This window comes from Canis lupus, chromosome 18 (genome assembly GCF_003254725.2).
Source record: "Canis lupus dingo isolate Sandy chromosome 18, ASM325472v2, whole genome shotgun sequence".
NCBI lineage: Eukaryota > Metazoa > Chordata > Mammalia > Carnivora > Canidae > Canis > Canis lupus.
In genome coordinates, this window is record NC_064260.1 from 17,383,367 (window position 1) to 17,405,969 (window position 22,603).

A 22,603-nucleotide genomic window follows, 5' to 3' on the forward strand; every position below is an offset into this window, starting at 1 on the left:
AGCAGAACAAATCACTGCCCTCACTGGCCCTCAGTGGAGATACACCCCAAGCCTCGCCCACCCGTCATCCTCACCCCACTTCTGAATTCATCACTAGCTCCTCTGTTGCCCTCTCAGAAAATAAAAATAGGTAAAGATAGCATGGACTCAGACGTGTGTGTGTGTGTGTGCGTGTACACATATATGTGTGTATGTATCTGTACATGTATGTATGTATCCCCCACAGAGAAATGGAAAAGAAAAAAATTGTCTTGGAATATGAACTCAAAGAACTAAATGACTCACTAAAGAAAGTTGAAACCAAAATTAATTCTATAATGGAAGAGAAGGAAGATGTAATAAAGGAAGTTGAAGGTAAACGAGCCTTACTTGAAATCAAAGAACGAGAATATAACCAATTGGTCAAGCTCCTGGAATTAACCAGGGTGAGTGAAGCAACTTCACTAACTGAAAGGTTAGTAATATCTCTGGGATATGTCATCAAAATTTTTCTTCAATTTATATTTGAGGATCATTACATAATCTCAAATAGATTAATGTTGATTCAATTAAGTATTTTATAGATTTTTACCATTTAAAAAATATTACATAGAGTATTTCCAAATATCTTCCCCACCTTTTACTCATCATTTTCTTCAATTTCTTATGACCAAATCTTAAGGAACAATGTATTGTATTTTGGTAGGTTTTTGAAATGTGCCTCTGAAAAGTGTATCACTGGAGTATGCTATAGGTGAGGGATTTTTCAACAGATGAATGGTATTTCTGGGGTAATCATGAGTTTTTCTTAATGGGAATACCTCTGTGGTGTAGTTCCTTGGGAAGGTGTTAATTCCTATTTTTAAATAAAATTTCAGCCTCTGAGCCTCTGTTTCTGCTGAGCTGCTATTCCATTTGCATTTTTTATAAGACTGTGACTCAATTATATGTCAACCTCCAAAGTTGCTTTTGGCATGATTTAAAAGTTGATTCTAATATGAGGATAGTTCTGTATGAATATGCTGAGCATGCTGCCTTGAAAAACATGAAGGGCAGTTGATGACAAATCACCTTCATTTTCCCTCTTTACCTGGAACAGAGGGATCTTGGATCTCAATTTACGAAACTGTCTCATTGACAAGCAGAACTACCATGATGAACTTTCTCGTAAGCAAAGAGAAAAAGAACGAGATTTTCGAAATTTAAAAAAGATGGAGCTACTCTTGAAAGTGTCCTGGGATGCACTCACTCAAACTCAAGCACTACATCAAAGGCTTCTATTAGAGGTGAGTGCTATACACTACGTTTTGATTTTTCAAGATCAGTGCCATCTTTTTGAAGTAAAAATATTTTAAGAAATTGTTGTTGCTATTGATAAAGAAAAGGAAATCAGAGAATGCTAATTTTAAAATGCATCCAACTGGGCAGCCCGGGTGGCTCAGCGGTTTAGCCAGCCACCTTCCCCCCAGAGGCTGATCCTGGAGACCCGGGATCCAGTCCCACGTCGGGCTCCCTGCATGGAGCCTGCTTCTCCCTCTGCTAGTTCTCTGTCTCTCTCTCTGCATCTATCTGTGTCTGTCATGGATAAATAAATAAAACATTTTTAAAAAGAAAAAAATAAATAAAAGTAAAATAAAATGCATCCAACCCATCATAGAGGCTCAGATGAATTGTCCTATTTCTATTTCCAGTTGTTCTATTTTCCCCATTTTAGATATGCTTTAGTTAGTTTTGCATTCTCTTTCCATGCTTTAGCCTAAAGTGGTTAAAGGGTCCAACACTCATCCTTGACTTTAATTAGAGTCCATATAAATTAGTAATTTACTACCTCTCAGGGCTAGAACCTTTGAAGACTTTAACTCTGTTTACCTTTGCAACTCTTAAGCCTTCAAACACATCTTTTGATCGAACTTTTCAAGTTATTCTCGTTAGGAGCATTGGTTTACTACAAACTAATCCATCTTAGCCCAGGTCCTAGCACACTACGATGTTTAAGTAGAAACTTTGGGCTAATTTACAGGCCCTGTGGCTATCTCTTCATAATTAAGAGTGGGATGCTATAAAGCTAGTTGGGAGCTGTTTCTGATGATGAGGGTCGCCACTATACATTGACCTGCCTGAACACAAATACGTAACGAATGACCTTGACCCAAGGGGAGATTGCAGTAGAAGGCTCACAAGTTGTTCAGATTTTAATAAATAGAAGCTATTTATGTTAGGACACTTCTAGCTATTCAATTTACAAAAGAGCACCCGATGAATATAAAACTAACAGAAATTAAAACATATTAAAATCCTCTTCCTGGGATCCCTGGGTGGCGCAGTGGTTTGGCGCCTGCCTTTGGCCCAGGGCGCGATCCTGGAGACCCGGGATTGAATCCCACATCGGGCTCCCGGTGCATGGAGCCTGCTTCTCCCTCTGACTATGTCTCTGCCTCTCTCTCTCTTTCTCTGTGACTATCATAAATAAATAAAAATTTAAAAAAATAAAATAAAATAAAATCCTCTTCCTTCACTGGGTTTGCAAACAATCTAGGTTTTTGCCCTAGTGCAGTTTGTTTCAGGGAGAGACTATCTTCCTCTTTGACCTTATGGCTTATTATTAGCCCGGCCAAGTCCTACGCTGGCTGGCAGTACTTGAAAATAGTCACTCCCAGCATGAGTGAACATTTCAGCCTTGCACGCGGTCCAAAAAGGAAAGAGATAAAAGGTAAAGCATAAAGGGTTCCAGCTACTCCTCAGACCTCGTTTCCCCCTGGAGACAGTGGTTTGATTCTCCTGTGGCTTTTGACTGTAGAGACTCCAGAAATTCAAGCCACAAACCTCATGAAAGTTTGAAATATTTTAGGAAAATATCAAAGCCTTAAAGAAACTGAGGTTCTTTTGATATCAAATAATTAGGATGCTTACTGTAACAGAATCATGTCTAACTTCTTAACTTTTATGGAAGTTACTGATGTTGGTTCGTGCATTAAAAATGTCTGGAAGAGCAGACACCAGACAATTAACAGTGACTCCTGGGAAGTAGTATTTGAAGTAAAGGTGGGAGCAGATGTTTAATTTCTTACCTTACACACTTTTTTTGGTTGGTTCTCTAAGAATGAAATGTAAATAAAAAACCCAAACAAAGAACTAAAATAAATAGGCTTACAAAACCTACTGATAGATGCAATTTGGGGCTTAAATGTAACAGTAAATATCTCAAGCCACCCCAGCATTAGAACATAACTAAAATAACTAGACTCGATTTGGCCAGAAGTAACAGAAATTCGATTACAGTGGCTTAACTAGGGGATTGTTTTATTCACGTCATAAAAAGTCCAGAGGCAGGCTCAGGATGCTCTTGGCTCTTTTTTTTCTGTCATCCTTAATGTGTATATTTTGTTTCGAAGGCCACAAGACCTTCCACGTTTAGGCATAAGACTGAACAAAGTTGAGAGGGAAGAAAATAAAAGCCATATGGTAGCTGACTTGACTGACTCTGTCTTTTTTTTTTTTTTTTTAAAGATTTAAATTTTTTTTTTAATTTTTATTTATTTATGATAGTCACAGAGAGAGAGAGAGAGAGGCAGAGACACAGGCAGAGGGAGAAGCAGGCTCCATGCACCGGGAGCCTGATGTGGGATTCGATCCTGGGTCTCCAGGATCGCGCCCTGGGCCAAAGGCAGGCGCCAAACCGCTGCGCCACCCAGGGATCCCTGACTCTGTCTTTTTTTTTTTTTTTTTTAAAGATTTTATTTTTATTTATTCATGATAGTCACAGAGAGAGAGAGAGAGAGGCAGAGACATAGGCAGAGGGAGAAGCAGGCTCCATGCACCGGGAGCCCGACGTGGGATTCGATCCCGGGTCTCCAGGATCACGCCCCGGGCCAAAGGCAGGCGCCAAACCGCTGCGCCACCCAGGGATCCCTGACTCTGTCTTTTTAACAGGAAAGCAGTCGCCCTCTCAGGGGTGTTCTCCAGCAGACTTCCATTTACATTTCACTGGCCTGTCCTGGTTCAGCTGGTCACTCCCAGCTGCAAAAGAGTCTGAGGAATCCTGGATACATTGCAGCTATGAACAAAACTGGGGTTTTATTAGTAAAGTCAAAGTAGAAGGTGGATGTAGGTTAGGCAACCAGCAGGCTCGCTACCAATGGGCCACCTTCTTACCCCTTCCACAAACCAAGCATCCCTAATTCTCTCTTTTTTTTTTTTTTTTTTTTTGCATCCTAATTCTCATCTGAAACTTGAGGATTGAGTTTATGGAGAATTAAAAATGGTATCAGCTAGCCAGGATTCAGAAATAAATATAATTTGTTGCAGGATTGCTTGTAATTCCAAACACTGGACCTAAATGTCTGAGACCTGAAACCAGGAAGATTTCTTAGGAGCCTTTAATTGACAGAGTAGCTAGTGAGTGTGCCCTCATCACATCTTCTGTAAAAAACCCTGGAAGCTTCCCTGGTCCCAGTTAGCATTCCTATACAGATTTGCCTACACTTGGGGAGCAAAGCATTTGGAGTAGCCCACTCCTGGGCCCCTGTGGCAGAGAAGTAGCCAGGAACTGGGATGCTTGCTGGACTTCCTCTGGAAGAATCGACTCCACTCTCCAGAAGGAGAAATCAAACTCTTTCTTGCTCTTAAACTCTTCCAAAAAATCTTCCCTGATTATTTAAGTCTACTTTTAGCTGTTCCTTCTCTGATCTGCACTTGCATTTATCTGCTCATCAAAATCACAAATTCTGGGGCAGCCCGGGTGGCTCAGCTGTTTAGTGCCGCCTTCGGCCCAGGGCGTGATCCTGGAGACCCGGGATCGAGTCCCACGTCCTGCTCCCTGCGTGGAGCCTGCTTCTCCCTCTGCCTGTGTCTTTGCCTCTCTCTCTCTGTCTCTCTCTGTGTGTTTCTCATGAATAAATAAAAAAAATCTATTTTAAAAAATCACAAATTCTGTATATCGTTACATGGATTTCACAAGACCATGTCTCATCTTTCTAATCCAGTGTGTACTTCTTAACAGCTAGCTCCCCAGGTGGGATGGAAGCTGGGCATCTTGGGCATCTGAGGGTACAGAAGGTGCTACTGAAGAGGCACAGGCTCGTGGATGTTGGGACATCCAAAGACCTACTTTAGCTACTTATTTTTAAAGGTGTTTAAAACATATTTTTTGAGAGATAGAGAGAGAGAGCATGAGCTGGGGAAAGAGCAAAGGTTAAGGGAGAAGCAGACTCCCCACTGAGCAGGGAGCCTGACACTGGGCTCTACCCTGTGACTCCGGGATCATGACCTGAGCTGAAGGGAGACGCTTAACCGACTGAGCCACCCAGGTGCCCCTACTTTAGCTACTTTTAAAAAGCAACATAAATCTCAGAAAGAGTCTGTTAGGTGACCTTTACATCACTAAACAGTATGAGCTTTCCTTCTTGAGACAAATTTTAGCCACTCTTCCATTTTGTTGCCGTCGCAGTAGGAAATAAACCATATCAGGTTGGAGTCCTGTGCTTTTGGTACAACGATCAACTCTAAATCTGCTCTAAGTCAAGTGTGCTGTCAGCACCCAGGATAACCCCTCCTGCGTTTGGATAGTGTTTCCCCGGAAGCTGCCATGTGTCCTCCTCCTCCCTGTTCTCTCCTCCATCATAAAGAATCTAGCAAGACAGCAAAGACTGATAGAATGAAAGGTACTTTCTCCCGAAGTACTTTAGCAGAGGACAAAAGCACAAGCCAATGCAATAGAAATGTAAGGGTAGAATGTCAGGTTTCAACAAAACAGTTAAGAGACTTCTCTTTTGGGTAAGAACTTTCCAGCTATTCCTTGAATGACATAAGAGTAGCCAAGTAGGGATGCCTGAACGGCTCAGTGGTTGAGCGTCTACCCTTGGTCATGATCCCAGTGTCCTGGGATCGAGTCCCACATCGGGCTCCCTGCATGGAGCCTGCTTCTCCCTCTGCCTTTGTCTCTGCCTCTCTCTCTCTCTGTGTCTGTCATGAATAAATAAATAAAATCTTAAAAATAAAGAGTAGCCAAGTATTCTTACTATTATTAATAAATAGTTCCTATTTTTTAATCTATAGGATTTAGTATGTGAATTCACATTTTATAAGTATAATAAATATCACTCGAACATGCATGTTTCCAAAGTACTGAGTCATGAGTTAGAGAACCAATCGAATACAGTGTTAGGATCGTGGACTCTGAGTCTAACTACCTGAGTTTGCACCTGTATCACTGAGGCAAGTTGCTTAAACGTTCTTCCTTCCCTTCATCTGTACAACTGGAGATAATAATATTACCTATCACATAGGGTTATTGTGAGGATTAAATATGACCATACATATAAGCACTTAGAACCTTTCTCGACACATTGTCAATGCTCTATAATTATTAGCAGCTATTATTAGTAAAATATATTTTATTTCCAAATGAAGCAGAAATAGAATATTTGCAATTGGTGAATTATAGATGTGGGGCAGATTTTTATGTTTTCGTTTACCAGGATTTTATAAAAAATATTCAGCATAAAAGGCAGTTCCTGTGAGACTGAGAATCATAATTTGTCCGCCTTTTGCAAAAGGTACATCATGGGTTTGACTACGTGACACTGAATATTTTGTTCTTGTGGAAATGCCAGTTTAAAATTTTTATTTCCAGATTGAAGCTATCCCTAAAGATGACTCTACGTTATCTGAGAGAAGGAGAGAACTCCACAAGGAAGTGGAAGTGGCTAAAAGGAATTTGGCCCAACAGGTTAATGTCAACTCTTATTTAAGCTTCTATCTGAGAATGATTAATAAAGAGTTGTGTTGTAACTATGCTTCACAAAAGCTCATCAATACTGATCCTTCCTCATGTGGGTCTGTTTCTTCATCTCAGAGACCAAACCCCACATTGAATTTGGGAAAAAAGGATGTGTTTGAACCAGCAAAAATTAAAATAAAAGGGCTATTGAGTATATAATCAGTTTTAAAATAATATATGCTTTATTTCACCAATGTCTAATTCTAGATTTTCAAATTTTATTTATTCAAGCACTGTCAAAAACATGTTTTATGTCTCTTCTTTTTCTTTTTTAAAGATTTAATTTATTTATTCATGAGAGACAAAGAGAGAGACAGAGAGAGAGGCAGAGGGAGAAGCAGGCTCTATGCAGGGAGCCCGACGCGGGACTCGATCCCGGGTCTCCAGGGTCACGCCCTGGGCCGAAGGCGCTAAACCTCTGGGCCACCCAAGCTGCCCTGTCTCTTCTTTTTCTTAAAGTTACTTGAAAATACAGTCTGATTAAGAAAAACTACATGTTATCATATTTGTACATTCTTTTATAAGATAAATTACTTGGAGCTAAGGCAGTCATTACTTTGTTTTACATCCTAGTAAAATAAATTCTACAAAGGAAATAAAAAAATTAAGGTACTGGCCCTAGTATGTTTCTTCAAAGAAAAAAGTTATAATATGTTGTGCTTTTCAAAAGAAAATCCTATCAGAAGCTGAGACCAAGTTAGTGGAACAACAACTTGCAGAAGAAAACAAGCTTTTAAAGGAGCAAGAAAACATGCGAGACGTTGTCTTCAACCTTGTCCGTATGACTCAAATCAAAATTGATGAGAAGGACCAAAAATCCAAGGATTTCCTGAAAGCTCAGGTAACTGCATTTTTGTAACCATCCATTACTTACCGTAAGAGTTCAGGAGATCCTCAGCTGTACACCGTGTTCGTTAGGAAGCTGTAATTGTATCCTTCAAGTTTGACTACACAGCTTCCCCAAACAAAACTCAATCATACAGTGTGAAAAAGGCTTTCAGGATTCAACTAGCGATAGTCAGCAATCTAGAGGAAAAATGAACTGGGTCAATGACAATGAGCAGAGGATTCAAGCACATGACAACTTCAGTAAGAATAAGGTAGGGACCTTCCAGGGCAGAGCGGACAGTGCACAGGTGGCGGGTCTCTGATTCCCCAGCCGCTCACAAGCCACCAGGGCTTGTCCGAGAACAAATCAAGAGCAGTGGCCTTCGCCTGCTGTCCCTCCCAAGGCCATCAGGCCAGCATTGTTTAGCCCGATGCTAGGATGCCCTTAGTTACTGCTCCAAATCCCTGACTTTACTGGGCTCCCAACAAAGTACCGGAGTTGACCCAGGGCAACATCCCAAACCAAAAGAACAATGAAACCAATGGCAAAAAAAATGACTGCTGTCATGCCAGCTAAAATCATTTATTCCACGAAAGGATTATGTTCAGAGGTTTCCTGTTGAAAATGAATGTAATGTATTACTAAAAGAGAATTCCTGAATTTAGCATGGGACCCAGATGTTGGCTGTTTCCGAGGGCAAACTTTGTTTTTTTTTTTTTTTTTTTAAGATTTTATTTATTTATTCATGAGAGACACAGAGAGGGAGAGAGAGAGAGAGGCAGAGACACAGGCAGAGGGAGAAGCAGGCTCCATGCAGGAAGCCTGATGCGGGATTTGATTCTGGGACTCCAGGATCAGGCCCTGGGCTGAAGGCAGGTGCTAAACCACTGAGCCACCCAGGGATCCCGCAAACTTTGTTCTGAGCCAAGCATTTACACGGGGTAGCATTTCTTCTTGGAAAAGCACCTTAAAATCATGGCCTTGGGGGTGCTGGGTGGCTCAGTGGTTGATCACCTGCCTTTGTCTCAGGTCGTGATCCCAGGGTCCTGGGATCGAGTCCCACATCGGGCTTCCTGCAGGGAGCCTATTTCTCCCCCTGTCTGTGTTCCTGCCTCTCTCTCTCTGTGTCTCATGAATAAATAAATAAATAAATTCTTTTTTTTTTTTAATCACGCCTTCGGCCTCTCACAAAATATCACAATAGCATCTGTCAAAACTAACTACAAATCCCCTCTCCTCAGCTATCCTCCACAGACTCCTCACTTACCCAGCCCGTCTGTGCCATCCACACTCATTCCTAGGCTCTCTCAAAAGTTCCCCAAACTTTTCCTCAAAGCCAACCTGTAGAGGCTCTTTTCTTTCCCTTTTTCTTGTTCTTTCTTGTCCTTAATTCAGTTCAGCTGGGCAGACAGCTTCCAGATCTCTCCCTTACAGTTTCCCCTCAACTGTACAACTCAGCTGGCTAAGACTGACTTCTCCTCCTTACTGGACAGGAATGAGCTAGGGTGAAGCTGGAGTGTCCATATGTTGATGGTGGTGGGCTTTTCTTTCTTTTTTAATTTCACACTTAATTTTCATATTTCAGCAAAGATATACCAACATTGTTAAGGAGATCAAAACAAAGGATCTTGAAATCAGGATACACAAGAAGAAAAAACGTGAAATTCATCGCAGGTAAAAGAATTACATGATGATCTATCTTGTTAGGTGGGGAAAAAATGGATTTTATTTCACAAGTTTCAAAAAAAAAAAAACCCTCATGTTTCCACAGACTCAAAGAGTTTGCTAAATTGTATGACACTATTCGAAATGAAAGAAACAAATTTGTTAACTTACTTCACAAAGCTCACCAGAAAGTAAATGAGATAAAAGAAAGGCATAAAATGTTGTTAAACGAACTGGAAATTTTAAGAAATAGTGCAGTTACTCAAGAAAGGTAAGTGTAATAATAACTATTGTCTTTTCAAAAGTTTCTCTTCTGATTCATTGAACTCTAAAATACCTGGGAATAGTAAAGTAGAAGATATTCATATAACAAAGCTGGAAGAGCCCTTGCTCAAAGATGCTTTACAAATGACACTCTAAGCATCTGAATGCGATTCTGTATGCTTCCACGTTGGATAGCCATATTTTTAAGTGAATAAAAAACCATGTTTGTATACTGTTTTAATTTACTGAATTAGAAAGAAAAGCACAAATCTGATCACTTTGCATTTAAAGTTGGAAGACAATCAAATATTTATTAACCAGCACCCCCTGGATATAGATTTGAAGCATCTACTGTGCTTGCAGGAGGCCGTACAGCAGAGTGGTTAAGAGAGGTAGCTTTCTAGACTCAAATCCCAGCCCCGCAGCTGACTGGCTGCATGCCCTTGGGCAAGCTAACTTACCTCTCTGGGCTCGCTTTTCTTATCAATAAACATAGTCCTTATTTGGGGCATCTGGGTGGCTCAGTCCGTTAAAAGTCTAACTTTGGCTCAGGTCGTGACCTCAGGATTCTGAGCCCTGCATGGGACTCCAAGCTCTGCACTCGGCAGGGAGTCTGCTTGACCCTCTCCCTCTCCCCTTGCTCGTGCTCTCTCTCTCAAATAAATTACTGCAGTAGCCCCTCTTATCTACGAGGGATACATTCAAGACCCCCAGTGGCTGCCTGAAGCCACAGATACTACTGAACCCTAAATATTCTATGGGGTTTTCCCCCTACACATACATACCTATGATAAAATTTAACCTATAAATCAGGCATAGTAAGAAGTTAATAATAACTACTAATAAAGTAGAACAATTATAGCAATATACAGTTAACTCTTGAACAACACACGGGTCACAGGGGGCCAATCCCTGTAGAGCACTTACTACTAATAACCTACTGCTGACCAGGCACCAGTTGATTAGCAAATATTTGGCGTGTTATATGTATTATATGCTGTATTCTTACAATAAAGTAGGCTAGAGAAGAGAAAATGTTAAGATGATCATAAAAAAAGAGAAATACGTTTACAGCACTGTGCCGTATTTGTCCCAAAAAATCACATTATAGGTGGACCCACGCAGTTCAAACCTGCGTCGCTCAAGGGTCAGCCGTACTGGAATTCGTTGTCAATGTGGTCTCTCTTCCTGTCCCTCAAAGTATCTTCACGTACTGTACTCACCCTTCTTGGGGTGCTGGGAGGTGACAAACGCCCAGGTCCCCGCGTGGACTACGTACTACTCCTGTCGTTCCGAGGGACAGACTACAGCCCCAGAGACTTTGATACTTTCTGAAGTCTTCATTATTTTTAAAGTAATCAAAGGAAACGATCATCTTCCCCGTTTTCCCATTATTTTTAAAGGAAGCTCCAAAATTCCATGCTGAAACATGCCAACAATGTTACCATCCGTGAAAGCATGCAAAATGATGTGCACAAAATTGTAGCAAAACTCCAGGAAATGAAAGAGAAGAAGGAAGCCCAGCTGAATAACATCGACAGGCTGGCCAGTATGATCACCACCGTCGAAGAGGAGATGGTGCAGCTGCGCAAGAAGTATGAAAAAGCTGTTCAGCGTCGAAATGAAAGGTAAAAGCCAGGAATCTGGGGGATCCCTGGGTGGCTCAGCGGTTTAGCGCCTGCCTTTGGCCCAGGGCATCATCCTGGAGTCCTGGGATCGAGTCCCACGTCGGGCTCCCGGTAGGAAGCCTGCTACTCCCTCCTCCTGTATCTCTGCCTCTCTGCCTCTCTCTCTATCATGAATAAATAAATCTTAAAAAAAACAAAAAAAAACAAAAAAAAAAACAGGAACATCATGTGAGCAATGAAACCCAGAGATCCCATTTAGGCAGGTTGCCTGCCCCTTTTCCTCTCTAGACTTGATGGTGGGTAGTGGGGGGCATTTGACGTTTTGGGTTCACTCGCCTCTTGTGGGGGTGCAGGGGGGGGTGAGCTGCGTGTGTGGCCTGAAAATAAGAAGTTGTTCTTTTAAGAGAGAGACAGGCAAGAGTAGGCTTTAGGTGGGTGTAGGTGGCTCACTCAAAGATCAGGGGTCTTCCCCAAGCTACCTTCAGGCTGCCCCTGATACCAGCAAGTTATTTCAGTATAATCGACATAAATAAGTCTTCGGATCTTGTAACCACCTTTGTGACAGGTTTGGTCCTAGTATGATATTTGTCAAGTCATTCTCCCAACTCGCTTTCTCAGCAGGTAAGACTCTTCGAAGAGCATTATTTTTTGCAGGCTACGGTTATGTTACTCACAGTGACTGCTGTAGCGGGGTTCCCAAGCTGCCTGAGCTATGGGGAGCTCTAAGTGAGATTGTAGGGATTGCTTCTGGCCTCATCGTGGCTTGACTGTGGGCTGCTCCACGTGAAGCCACATTCTAAGCATTGGACCCTACAAGCACAGAAAGGTGGTAAATCATTGCTGCTGGCTTCTGTTGTCAGGAGAAATGAGAGGATCCCCAGAAGAGCCACTAAAATGGCAGATGAAATATAATAATCTTAACATTAAGATTAAGCAAATCCAATTATGTGTCCACACACTATAAAGGAAGAGAGAGAGAAAGAGATAAAAGCAACTAAAGATGAATTCTGGGATAATGGCTATGCAGAGTGTGGGAAGAGCTTCAGGGTGCGAAGGACACTACTTTTTCAAACTACTGGCAGGTGTTTTCTCTGAGAGAGAGGGGAAAAAAGTGCTCTTATTTGGCTCTCGGCACAAAACAAATTATTTAGGCAGTATGTTTCCCAGGCCCTGGTCAGACCTGTAGGGCTGGAATTGGAAAATTCTTACTTTGTTTCTTTCCCACATTCTCCTCACATGGAGGGGTCTTTCCCCTGGCGTGATTACAAAGGACAGAGCTTTGCCTGTTTAGGGGGAAATCTGCATCAAAAATATTCAACTTAAAAAAAAAAAAAAAAAAAAACCCTAATAGGCCTGGCAAGTTCCATAGAATCACTGCAGAAACACATTCCCTGGCCCCCTGCCTGGGTACTTCTGGCCAGACCTCGGTTGGCAAGCCTGGCCCAAGAAGCGGGTCTGCAGAAAATCAGATTATGGGGTCACTTCATTCATGCATGGGGAATGACATTTTTTTCCCACCCTCAGAAAGCCTTTGGGACTTGCAGAGATACTGTGACCAGCCAACTGCATGATCAGCTCAGAGCAGAGACACTAAACAACCCTCCCTCTCGTATCCCCAGGAAAACTTAAAGTGTTTAACTAGAGAGCAGACAGTAAATATCTATTGTCTTCTGGAATTCCGTAATGTTGATGTTTTGTGCCCAAATCCAGAGGGAATTACCATAAGTCTCAACTTCCTCTTAGCCTCTGCCTCTCCTTTTGGCCATAGTGGTGTTCAGCTGATACAGCGAGAAGAGGAGGTGTGCATCTTTTATGAAAAAATAAATATCCAAGAGAAGATGAAACTAAATGGAGAAATTGAAATACATGTCCTGGAAGAAAAGATCCGATTCCTGAAACTGAAGATTGCTGAGAAACAAAGACAAATTCACGTGACCCAGAAATTATTGCCAACCAAGAGGGCCCTGGATGCTGACTTAGCAGTGCTGCAAATTCAGGTGGGGGAAACATTCATCAGACGCTTCCTGGGGCCATTTGCCTCCCCTCACTTTATTGGTTTGAAGATCATATCAAGTTCTTACATGTAAACTGAGCCAGGCCCTTCCTGGTACCTGTACAAACCCATGAGTTACGTGTCTTCTTTAAAACTGCCTCTGCTCCAGGGCACCTGGGTGACTCAGTCGGTTGAGCGTCATACTCTTGATTTGGGCTCAAGTTATGATTTCAAGGTCATGAGGTCAAGCCCCACTAGGGCTCTGTGCTCAGTGGGGAGTCTACCTGAGATTCTTTCTCTCCCTCTGCCCCTCCCCCCCCAGCTTGCTCTCTCTAAAATAGATAAATTAAAAAAAAAATTCTGCTGCTCCAGGTGGAATTTATGTTTCAGGAATGCAGGCTACAGATGGTTCCCCATGAAGCATTTTCTGCCTTCCTTGGAATTTAAGCCCTCCCGAATCTCAGCACTAGCTTCCTTATACCTCAAAACTTAATGAGTCCAGGCCTTCACTGCCACCAGCATAACTATGTTTTTCATGCTTGCTAGAAAGATCTTGGAGACCATCTCATTCTCTCATTTTTAGAACTCCTAACCTTAGAAGCCGAGATTGCTATTTGTTAATTAGCAATCACATATAATTACACTCCTTATTAATCCCTGTAGTTTCCCTGCCATTGAATAGCCCGGTCTCTGACACAGTCTTTTTAAATGTAGAATAAAGCCAAACAATTTAAACATGAAATAATAATATATAATAATATACATACACATATACATAAAAAATTATGAACATAAAACTACTTTCTTCACATGTAATTGTTTTTTTCTTAATGAAAATAGAAGAAAAAAATTAAATAAAGATTTGTGTCTTACACTTTTTTCCATTGACTCAACGTAGCAGGAACAAATTTTAACCTATAGTGTGTTTTCTAAAATGTCAGATTTGTTTTCAGTTTTTTTCCTGATGATAAAATTAAAACATGTTCAGTTAATGAAGTTTTGAAAAAATACAAGCATTTAAAAAAATAAAATTCTATTCCTGTGATACAATCACTATTAAAATTATCAAAAATCTGGCAGAGATCCTTCTGGTCTTTTTCAAGATATATAAGTAAACGGTTTTCATTAGCTCATGTGTAGACAGTTTTGAGTCCTGGTTTTGTTTTTTGGGGTTTTTTTTTTTTTCCATTTAATCTGTCATGGGATTTACATGACTATGGAACCAGATAACGGGTCCACTTTCATATTTTTATGCCATTTGAGTGTGTAAATGCTTTATCAGTGATGGGATCTTTCATTGTGCATAAATGTACCAAGGTTCTAATTCCAGTGTGTGTTTGTTTTTTAAGATTTTATTTACCTATTCATGAGAGACACACAAAGAGAGAGAGAGAGAGGTAGAGACACAGGCAGAGGGAGAAGCAGGCCCCATGCATGGAGCCTGATGTGGGACTCGATCCTGGGGCTCCAGGATTAGGCCCTGGGCTGAAGGCTACACTAAACCGCTGAGCCACCCGGGCTGCCCCATGTATGTTTGTTTTTAGTCATAAGTTCTCCTAATCACTTCTTTCATAAGTGTAGCCTGATGTGGATGGGTTGGCTGGCACTCCCAGGAGTCCCTCAGGTCTCCAAGGTCACCTCCCCAGGATTCCTGTGGGTCTGACTCCTACTACCAATGAGTGGTTCATATGAAGGATAGCCCCCCCCCCCGCCACTGGCACACACACTTTCTGGTTCACTTCTATGCCCCATCAATGCAGATTCAGGACCAGCTCCTTCTTCAGCCTACCTGCACAGAACCATTCATGCAAGACCTTAGTGAACTGATTGACGATTTGGGGCAACAGCATGATGGGGTACATTATAGAAATGTGAAGAACCTCAAATTCAGTATCAGATACCCATACCCGCAGAGCCCTACGGGCAGCCACCCCATCACTGCTAACAGTGTCCACGTGTGTTGGCCCATGCAGCACCCTAGCCTGGCTCCATTTCACCTGCTTGCCTTTCCACCTTTCATCCTCTTCTCTCCGCAGCCCCACCACCCCACAGTGTCCCCCAGGCACTCCACACTTGTCTCGATTTTATAGAATAATTTGTCTCTCTCCAGCTCCTTCCCAAAACAGAGCCTCAGGGCCATCTGTGCCCATACTACACTATCAAGATGCCCAGCAGATCAAAAGGACTCTAAATTCATTAAGATCCACAAGAGAAAACTTCTCTCCCTGTTGTACAGGCACTTTGTGTGTGTTCATTGCAAATCAGGGCTTCCAGTCAATGGATAAAATTCATTGTTCTTAAAACATATGCACTTGGCATTTCATTATACAAAACCAGGTATCTGGTGTGAAATATGAGCTTAGTTGACCCAAGAGGAAACTACTGAAGCGTTTATGTCTGATCTGAGCCTTTTCCATTCTCACTGCGTACGAATTGAGACATATGGACTAGGGATTAGCATCAGTTACCTGTCCTGCCAGAGTCAGTTCTAAGCTTAAGAACTGTTGAAATTTCCTATCAGGGCACCTGGCTGGCTCCGTGGTTGAGCATCTGCCTTCAGCCCAGGGCGTGATCCCAGGGTCCTGGGATCAAGTCCCACATCGGTCTCCCCGCAGGGAGCCTGCTTCCCCCTCTGCCTATGAACTGCTTCTCTCTGTGTCTGTCATGAATAAATAAATAAATAAATCTCAAAAAAAAAAAAAAGAAAAAGAAAAAAAGTTTCCTATTAGTCTTCAAGCTGCACTTACTTGTCTACTCAGCACAAATCACATGGGCCCTTTGAAGGACATGATGTAAAATTTGCCTTAGGCAAATCATTTTTGTACCCTGCCTTGCCGTGTTGGAGCCCTGTCACATCCTGTTATTTGTTACAGCTGCAGTGTCTTGTGTTTTTTTCCCCAAAGTCTTCCCAGTTTTTGCATCATTTCCAGAATTCCCTTAAGGTTTGCATTTCCTCAGTTGTTTGAAACAATTTTTAATTGTCTCACAATGTAATCCAAGGATGATCATGAGTCACATTTTCCTGGTGCCTATAATAATAGCTCCTTTTTAGGGATCTTGGAAATTACGTGAACTATTTTAGGACACCGCACTATTTTATATAGAAAAAGTAAACATGAGGATTAAGGAGGGCACTTGTTCAACTGAGTGGTGTATGTAAGTGTTGAATCACCAAATTCTACACCTGAAACCAATATTGCACTGTGCGTTAACTAACTGGAATTTAAATAAAATTAAAAAAAAAAAAAGAAAAAGTATATAGTTTTTCCTCAACGACCCATAGGGAAATAAGGCCAATCAAGGTACTATTTTGATAAGCAAGCACCATATTTTTGTTCCTTATTTTATTTCCTAATTAAGAAACGAAAATGTGAAGCATTGTTAATAATAAATGGCATAATTATGTATTTACGCTTGGTTATGTATATATGTATACTTTAACTCCATATTGAGGGCAACTAAGGAATGTTGAGAGAGAGGGATAAAAGAGGAAAAAAATAATTATATCACCATTTAAAATTCTTTTTGTGAGGGGGAGGAGGTGAATACATGAATTAAAAATTAAATTCTACTCCCATCACCCTAGAATATGTTGTAAAGTACTCAAGATGCGTTATCTCATTTAGTGAATCAACTGCATTAGATTAGGCCTTATCTTCTCATTTGACAGTTGAAGCGACTAAGGTTTGTTTTTTTTCTTTTAAGATTTTATATATTTCTTTGAGAGAGGAGCATGTGCATGAGCAGGAGGAGGGGCAGAGGGAGAGGCACAGGCTCCCTGCTGAGTAGGAAGCCCCATGTGGACCTGTGACCATGACCTGAGCTGAAGGCAGGACCCTGTGACCATGACCTGAGCTGAAGGCAGACACTTAACCGACTGAGCCACCTATGACAACTAAGGTTTAGAGATGATAAATGATTTGCCTAAGATTCTACAGGTTTTCTGTAAAAAAGTTGAAAGTGATGACTCTTGGTTTTCACTGCATTCCACATCTCTCCCCATGAAGTGAGGCTGAGTGTGACTGCCCCTCCTGCTTGGGAGTTAGCGTATTTCTTCACCTACCGCCAAAGTCTCATTGATTCAACCAATATAGTTGATCTGTGAAACACTACCTTGGTTGGTTAGCAAAAAAATATAAATAGTTCAGCAGTTCCTTGCAGACCGTACACCAGATTGACCCAATAATTGAGAACTTTGTTCTTCTGGAAGCCATTAAACCTATTCCAACAAAGAGTTTTAAGCTGGAGTCTAGTGTGTCACCGGCCTTGTACGTTGTCTACTTTGGCCTCCGTAACAACCTAAAATAAAGAGGTCAGGTCAGTACAGTCTGAGCGCTGCAACCACACAGCATCCCACCGGCAGAACACGGAGGGCTGGTGGTAAAATCAGCTTTTTCTCTGATGACCCAGATCTCGGCCTTGCTGCGGAGAGCAGTCCCGGGCATCATCTTCACGGGACACGGCGCTCGACCCCGGGTCCCCGCGGCTGGGATGGTGACAGTCCTCCTCTTTCACCTTGCCCCAGACTGATCCTACCGAAAGATTTTAAAGACCTTGGGCTATGTAATTTTAAAATTTACTGAGCAGGAGAGTTGGTTTTGAAGTTAATGTTTCTTGTTTAAATAGTTTTCACAGTGCACAGAGAGAATAAAGGACCTGGAGAAACAATTTATAAATCCTGACGGTGAGAACAGAATCCGCTTCATTCCAGGGAAGGATATGACCCAAGAAGAAATGATAAAAAAACTAGATTCGGTAAGTGGTCTTCCTCAGAATGGTGTCCGTCAGCGCCCAGCTACGTGTGGTGCTGTGCCAGCTTCTGCAGACAGACTTGTCCCTCATCCCTCACTGTCCTAGCCACTAATCCAGTCCTTTCCTTGTAATTCTGTAGCTAAACCTAAGCTTGTTTCTAGTGTTTGCTAAAAAGAAGTAAAACCTGAGTGGTTTCAAGATGCCCAGTTTTGTCTCAGAGCCCAAAGGACAGTTTTGGCATCTTCAGTGGATGAAATTTGAGGAGTGGCAACATGGAAGCTGGCTGGCCCTGAGAGGGACATCCTCTACCAGGGGAGGAAGACCTCCCAAAGCTATCCGGAGGTGGGGGGTGGGGGTGGGCAAGGGAAGTCTTGACCTAGGCCAGTGCTAAAGACTTTCCTGGAGCCATCTTGGCAACTGTATAAAAGCAATCTGTCCCCATTAAGGGGGAGAAACAGTGCTCTAATTAAGAGAGATTTTGACTTGCATGACTTTTTTCCTTTTTATTGAAATTGTTTTCAACTGTAGCTGGAACTACAGCTGGCCCAGAAGGAGGAGAAGTTACTGGAGAAGGACTTTATCTATGAACAGGTGTCTCGGCTCACAGACAGGCTCTGCAGCAAAACTCAGGCCTACAAGCAGGACACGCTGCTCTTAGCCAAAAAGGTCTGCCCTGCCTTGTCCCTTATCCTATACCCCTCTCATTTCCCGCCGACTGCGTTATTCATTGACAGAAGCACTGGAGAGATTAGACTTTACGACTAGAGAAACAAAGATGTAAAATTTAAAATGTAAAGGTGAATCTTAAAAAATTGTCCAGAGTCAGTTTCAATCTTGCTCCCTGAGTGGATTCACTTTTTACTGGGCAGACTTAAGCTTTTCGATGACAGTTTACAAGTTTCACATATTCAAAATATGGAAATTGTCACCCTTATATTTCATGTGCCAAGTTGAATCCTCTCTAGTTCCTTGTGATCGGAAGGCCTCACTTAGCCAGCAGGTGGCATGGAAGGGGCCCCAATCCAGAACCCAGCCAGAACTCAGAAACGGCCAGGGACCATGACAAGAGAACAGCAATCACACGACACCCATGCCTAATAGTCTTGGGGGGCAGCCACTGCCGGGGCCCCACTAGCAAGGCGACACCTTGAATGTGGAGCTTCCCAATTTCAGACGTTTAAAATCTGAGGCCTGCTACTTTAGAGCGACCCGTCAGGCTGGTGCTAGAGCGGGGCAGTCGGCAGGAGGGAGCTCGGGGAGGCAGGGGAGGCAGGGGAGGCAGGGCCTCCGCACAGGGCCTTCCGGGTCCCCTGCTCGCTGGGCCTCCTGGCCCCTTGGAGCATCCCGCCGTGACGGCATGGGGATTTTAATTTCCCTAAAGCTGGTGTGCACTAAGCTCAAGAAAAAAAACAATCTGTTGAATGAATGAACAGTCAGTCCCATTCCAGAAACACTTGGGTGCACTAAAGAAACAAAATCATTATAAATCTCAAGGCTCCTTTGCCGTTTTCCCTTGGCTTTTACCCGGCTGCTCTGAGGACTTCCACTAGCACACTGAGCCCCCAGTCCCACGGCTCCTGCACAGGTCACAACTTTACTCCAGAAATAGGAGATGTTAAGACTTCTTTAGTCTCATGAACTTGCCTGAATCAGCATTTCTCTAATTTTCTCTAAATGTTGTTTCTCTAAATGTTGCCTTCCTTCCTTTTGCAAAATGAACTTCCCTCTCTTTAGGGGAAGTCCTTCGTTTTCACCCAGGGCTGGCTGGTCAACAGAGTCTGGAAGTCAACCGAAAGGCTAGAGAAATGTGAATGGTGGCGACTGCTACCTGGGAGGCTTCCGTCAGAGGAGTCCTAGCCTAGTGGTTGATCTCCCCTGCCTTTCCCCACCTTTGGTGTTCTCTCCCTGTTTTGTTTTTGTTTTTTCATTCAACATTATGACCTCTTCACAGTAGGCAGAACTAGGGGTAGAATGGTTCAGATCCCAGGTCCGGGACGTAGCAATACTAGCGAGTGACCTTGAGAAGGACACAGAGAGGATTTTAATGACCAAGTCTTCTAATCTGTGACAGGGATGTGACATTAGCTTAAGTTGTTTTAAGCATTCACTAGGTAAGAAGTGGCCTAGCCCCTTGTGGGGACTCAACAAGAATGCAGATCTCCAGGCTCTCATCTTTCCTAGAAGCAAATGGCTTCTCAGTGTACCCTGGCTCAAAAGGCTGGAGGATTAAGATAGAATTCGTTAATTCCTTCATTCAACAAATATTGTTTTAATCGTGCTATGTTCTACTTAGCCTGATCTTTTAAGTCTTTGATGATAACCACCTGATGTGAAATGGTAAACATACGTGTAGAACAAGGAACATTTCATTTCAAATGACTGACCAGATTTTCCCCGGTTCAGTTCATGCTTGCTCATGACCTAATAAAGATACATCCCAGGAATTATGATCAATAGTGCAACCACAATGAGGTACGATATTTTCCATTAAAAATCACTTCAGATGCGGGACCTCTGCATAGGTGATGAGTTTTTTTTTTTTTTTTTAAGATTTTATTTATTTATTCATGAGACACAGAGAGAGAGGCAGGGACACAGGCAGAGGGAGAAGCAGGCTCCACACAGGAAGCCCTATGTGGGACTCAATCCCGGGTCTCCAGGACCAGGCCCTGGGCCGAAGGTGGTGCTAAACCACTGAGCCACCTGGGCTGCCCAATGATGATGAGTATTTTTTTTTTTTTTATTTTTTATTTATTTATTTTTTTTTAATTTATTTTTTATTGGTGTTCAATCTACCAACATACAGAATAACACCCAGTGCCCGTCACCCATTCACTCCCACCCCCCGCCCTCCTCCCCTTCCACCACCCCTAGTTCATTTCCCAGAGTTAGCAGTCTTTACGTTCTGTCTCCCTTTCTGATATTTCCCACACATTTCTTCTCCCTTCCCTTATATTCCCTTTCACTATTATTTATATTCCCCAAATGAATGAGAACATATAATGTTTGTCCTTCTCCGACTGACTTACTTCACTCAGCATAATACCCTCCAGTTCCATCCACGTTGAAGCAAATGGTGGGTATTTGTCATTTCTAATAGCTGAGTAATATTCCATTGTATACATAAACCACATCTTCTTTATCCATTATGATGAGTATTTTTTAAGTATAGTTTTTGTTCTACCAGATTTTTTTCCGCTGGATAAGTGACAAATTAAAAACATGGCAATCTTAGGCCAGAACTTAGACATCAAAAATATCCTGTCCTTTTCTTCTTCTCACCTCTTAAAAATAAAGGGACTATTCCCCTCAATGTTACCTATCCACTTGGAACTCCATAGCTCAATGAACAGATGTGTTTTTCTCCTTACTTACACAGCCAGGGAATTGGGCTCAATCTCTGAGATCTCTCCTAGTTCTTATTTTCTCTGAATTCCCACTTAGGCTCTCCCTCCTTCAGGCAAGAATGCCCCCCCCCCCCACACCTCACCATTCTAGACAGCTCTCAGCCTGCCATTTTCTTGACTCTTCATGGAATATATATAGTCTAAGCTTTGGGCTCTTTCATTCTAGATGAATGGCTACCGGAAGAAGATCAAAGATGCTACGGAACAGATGATGGCTCTTGTTGCTGAGCTGTCCATGAAGCAAGCTCTGGCCATTGAACTCCAAAAGGAAGTCAGGGAGAAAGAAGACTTCATTTTCTCTTGCAATTCCAGGATAGAAAAGGGCCTGCCACTCAATAAAGACATCGAGACAGAATGGTTGAAGATATTCCGAGATGAAGAAATGTATGCCTTGGCCGTCGCTGAGAAGTCTCGGGTAAGCTTGGTCTTCTGTGTTGCATTTGTAAAGTGTGCTAGGAAGGGCTGTGTTCTGGGATTTGGGTCCTCCCAAAATGTATGAAAAATGTCCCACTCTACCACACACTTAGTTCTGACGATCATTAGAAAGGAGTTCTAAGAGAGGATGTAGACAGGGCAAAATAATACTCCAAAGTGCATGATATTCTCCAGAAAACGCTCACCGAGCGCCAAGTCCCAGCGCACAGCCCTTCATCGTGGCCTGTGTGGCTGAACACCATGGACTCCCGTTGGCAGGACAGCGGCCAGGCTGGCACTGGTTCTGTCCAACGGTCTTCAGTCTCTGTCCTTGCTTGCGTCCCTCCTCAGCCCACATCTGGCTACTGGGGCCACTGGAGCACATTGTGAGGCCTCCAGCCTCTTCTGCTTCGTGTGCGTCATAGGCCTCAAGGTCACAGCTTCTTCTCCTGCCACGGGCCCCCGTGTAGGCCTAACACAGACTGCCCCTGCCCTTCAGGGGCCCAGTCCTGCCCACCCCATGACATTCTTACAATGGAATTAGGCATCTTCCTAAGAAGACCACATCCTGGGAACCTACGGCTCACTCTCAGACCGTCAAGTAGATACCCCCCCAAAGGATCGCTCTTCACCCCTAACCCAAGAAAACATGCTTTCCAAATATGTGCTAGGAATACCTGAAAGTAGGGTCGGGTTTATAATTTCCACAGTGCCTGAGGCTGTGTTTTTGAGGGCATTCCGATTTTACCTGTCCCCACTGTCATTTACCTGTCTCCATTGCTTAGAGTGCTTTTTAACGCTAGAAGAAATTCCTCTATTCTCCAGAAGCACAGGCACAATTCTGAGGACCTGGAGGTTCAAAGCAAGCTGCTCACCACTTCTCTCCTCTGGTTC

General features: G+C 42.7%; 1 protein-coding gene across 9 annotated transcripts in view; it reads left to right on the forward strand.

Annotated features, from left to right (window-relative positions):
• Window positions 1-22,603, forward strand: part of CCDC146 (coiled-coil domain containing 146) — a 119,266-nt gene that overhangs the window by 95,725 nt on the left and 938 nt on the right. For 8 of the 9 annotated variants that reach the window (XM_025449528.3, XM_049096631.1, XM_049096632.1 and 5 more), the window contains 11 exons: window positions 227-454; window positions 1,079-1,265; window positions 6,611-6,706; window positions 7,428-7,598; window positions 9,172-9,260; window positions 9,358-9,522; window positions 10,919-11,143; window positions 12,912-13,140; window positions 17,763-17,891; window positions 18,417-18,554; window positions 21,462-21,710. In XM_025449528.3, the coding sequence (XP_025305313.1) occupies window positions 227-454; window positions 1,079-1,265; window positions 6,611-6,706; window positions 7,428-7,598; window positions 9,172-9,260; window positions 9,358-9,522; window positions 10,919-11,143; window positions 12,912-13,140; window positions 17,763-17,891; window positions 18,417-18,554; window positions 21,462-21,710 (1,906 nt within the window). The remainder of the gene's footprint in view (window positions 1-226; window positions 455-1,078; window positions 1,266-6,610; window positions 6,707-7,427; window positions 7,599-9,171; window positions 9,261-9,357; window positions 9,523-10,918; window positions 11,144-12,911; window positions 13,141-17,762; window positions 17,892-18,416; window positions 18,555-21,461; window positions 21,711-22,603) is intronic. The other variant, XM_025449529.3, reaches the window with a different exon arrangement.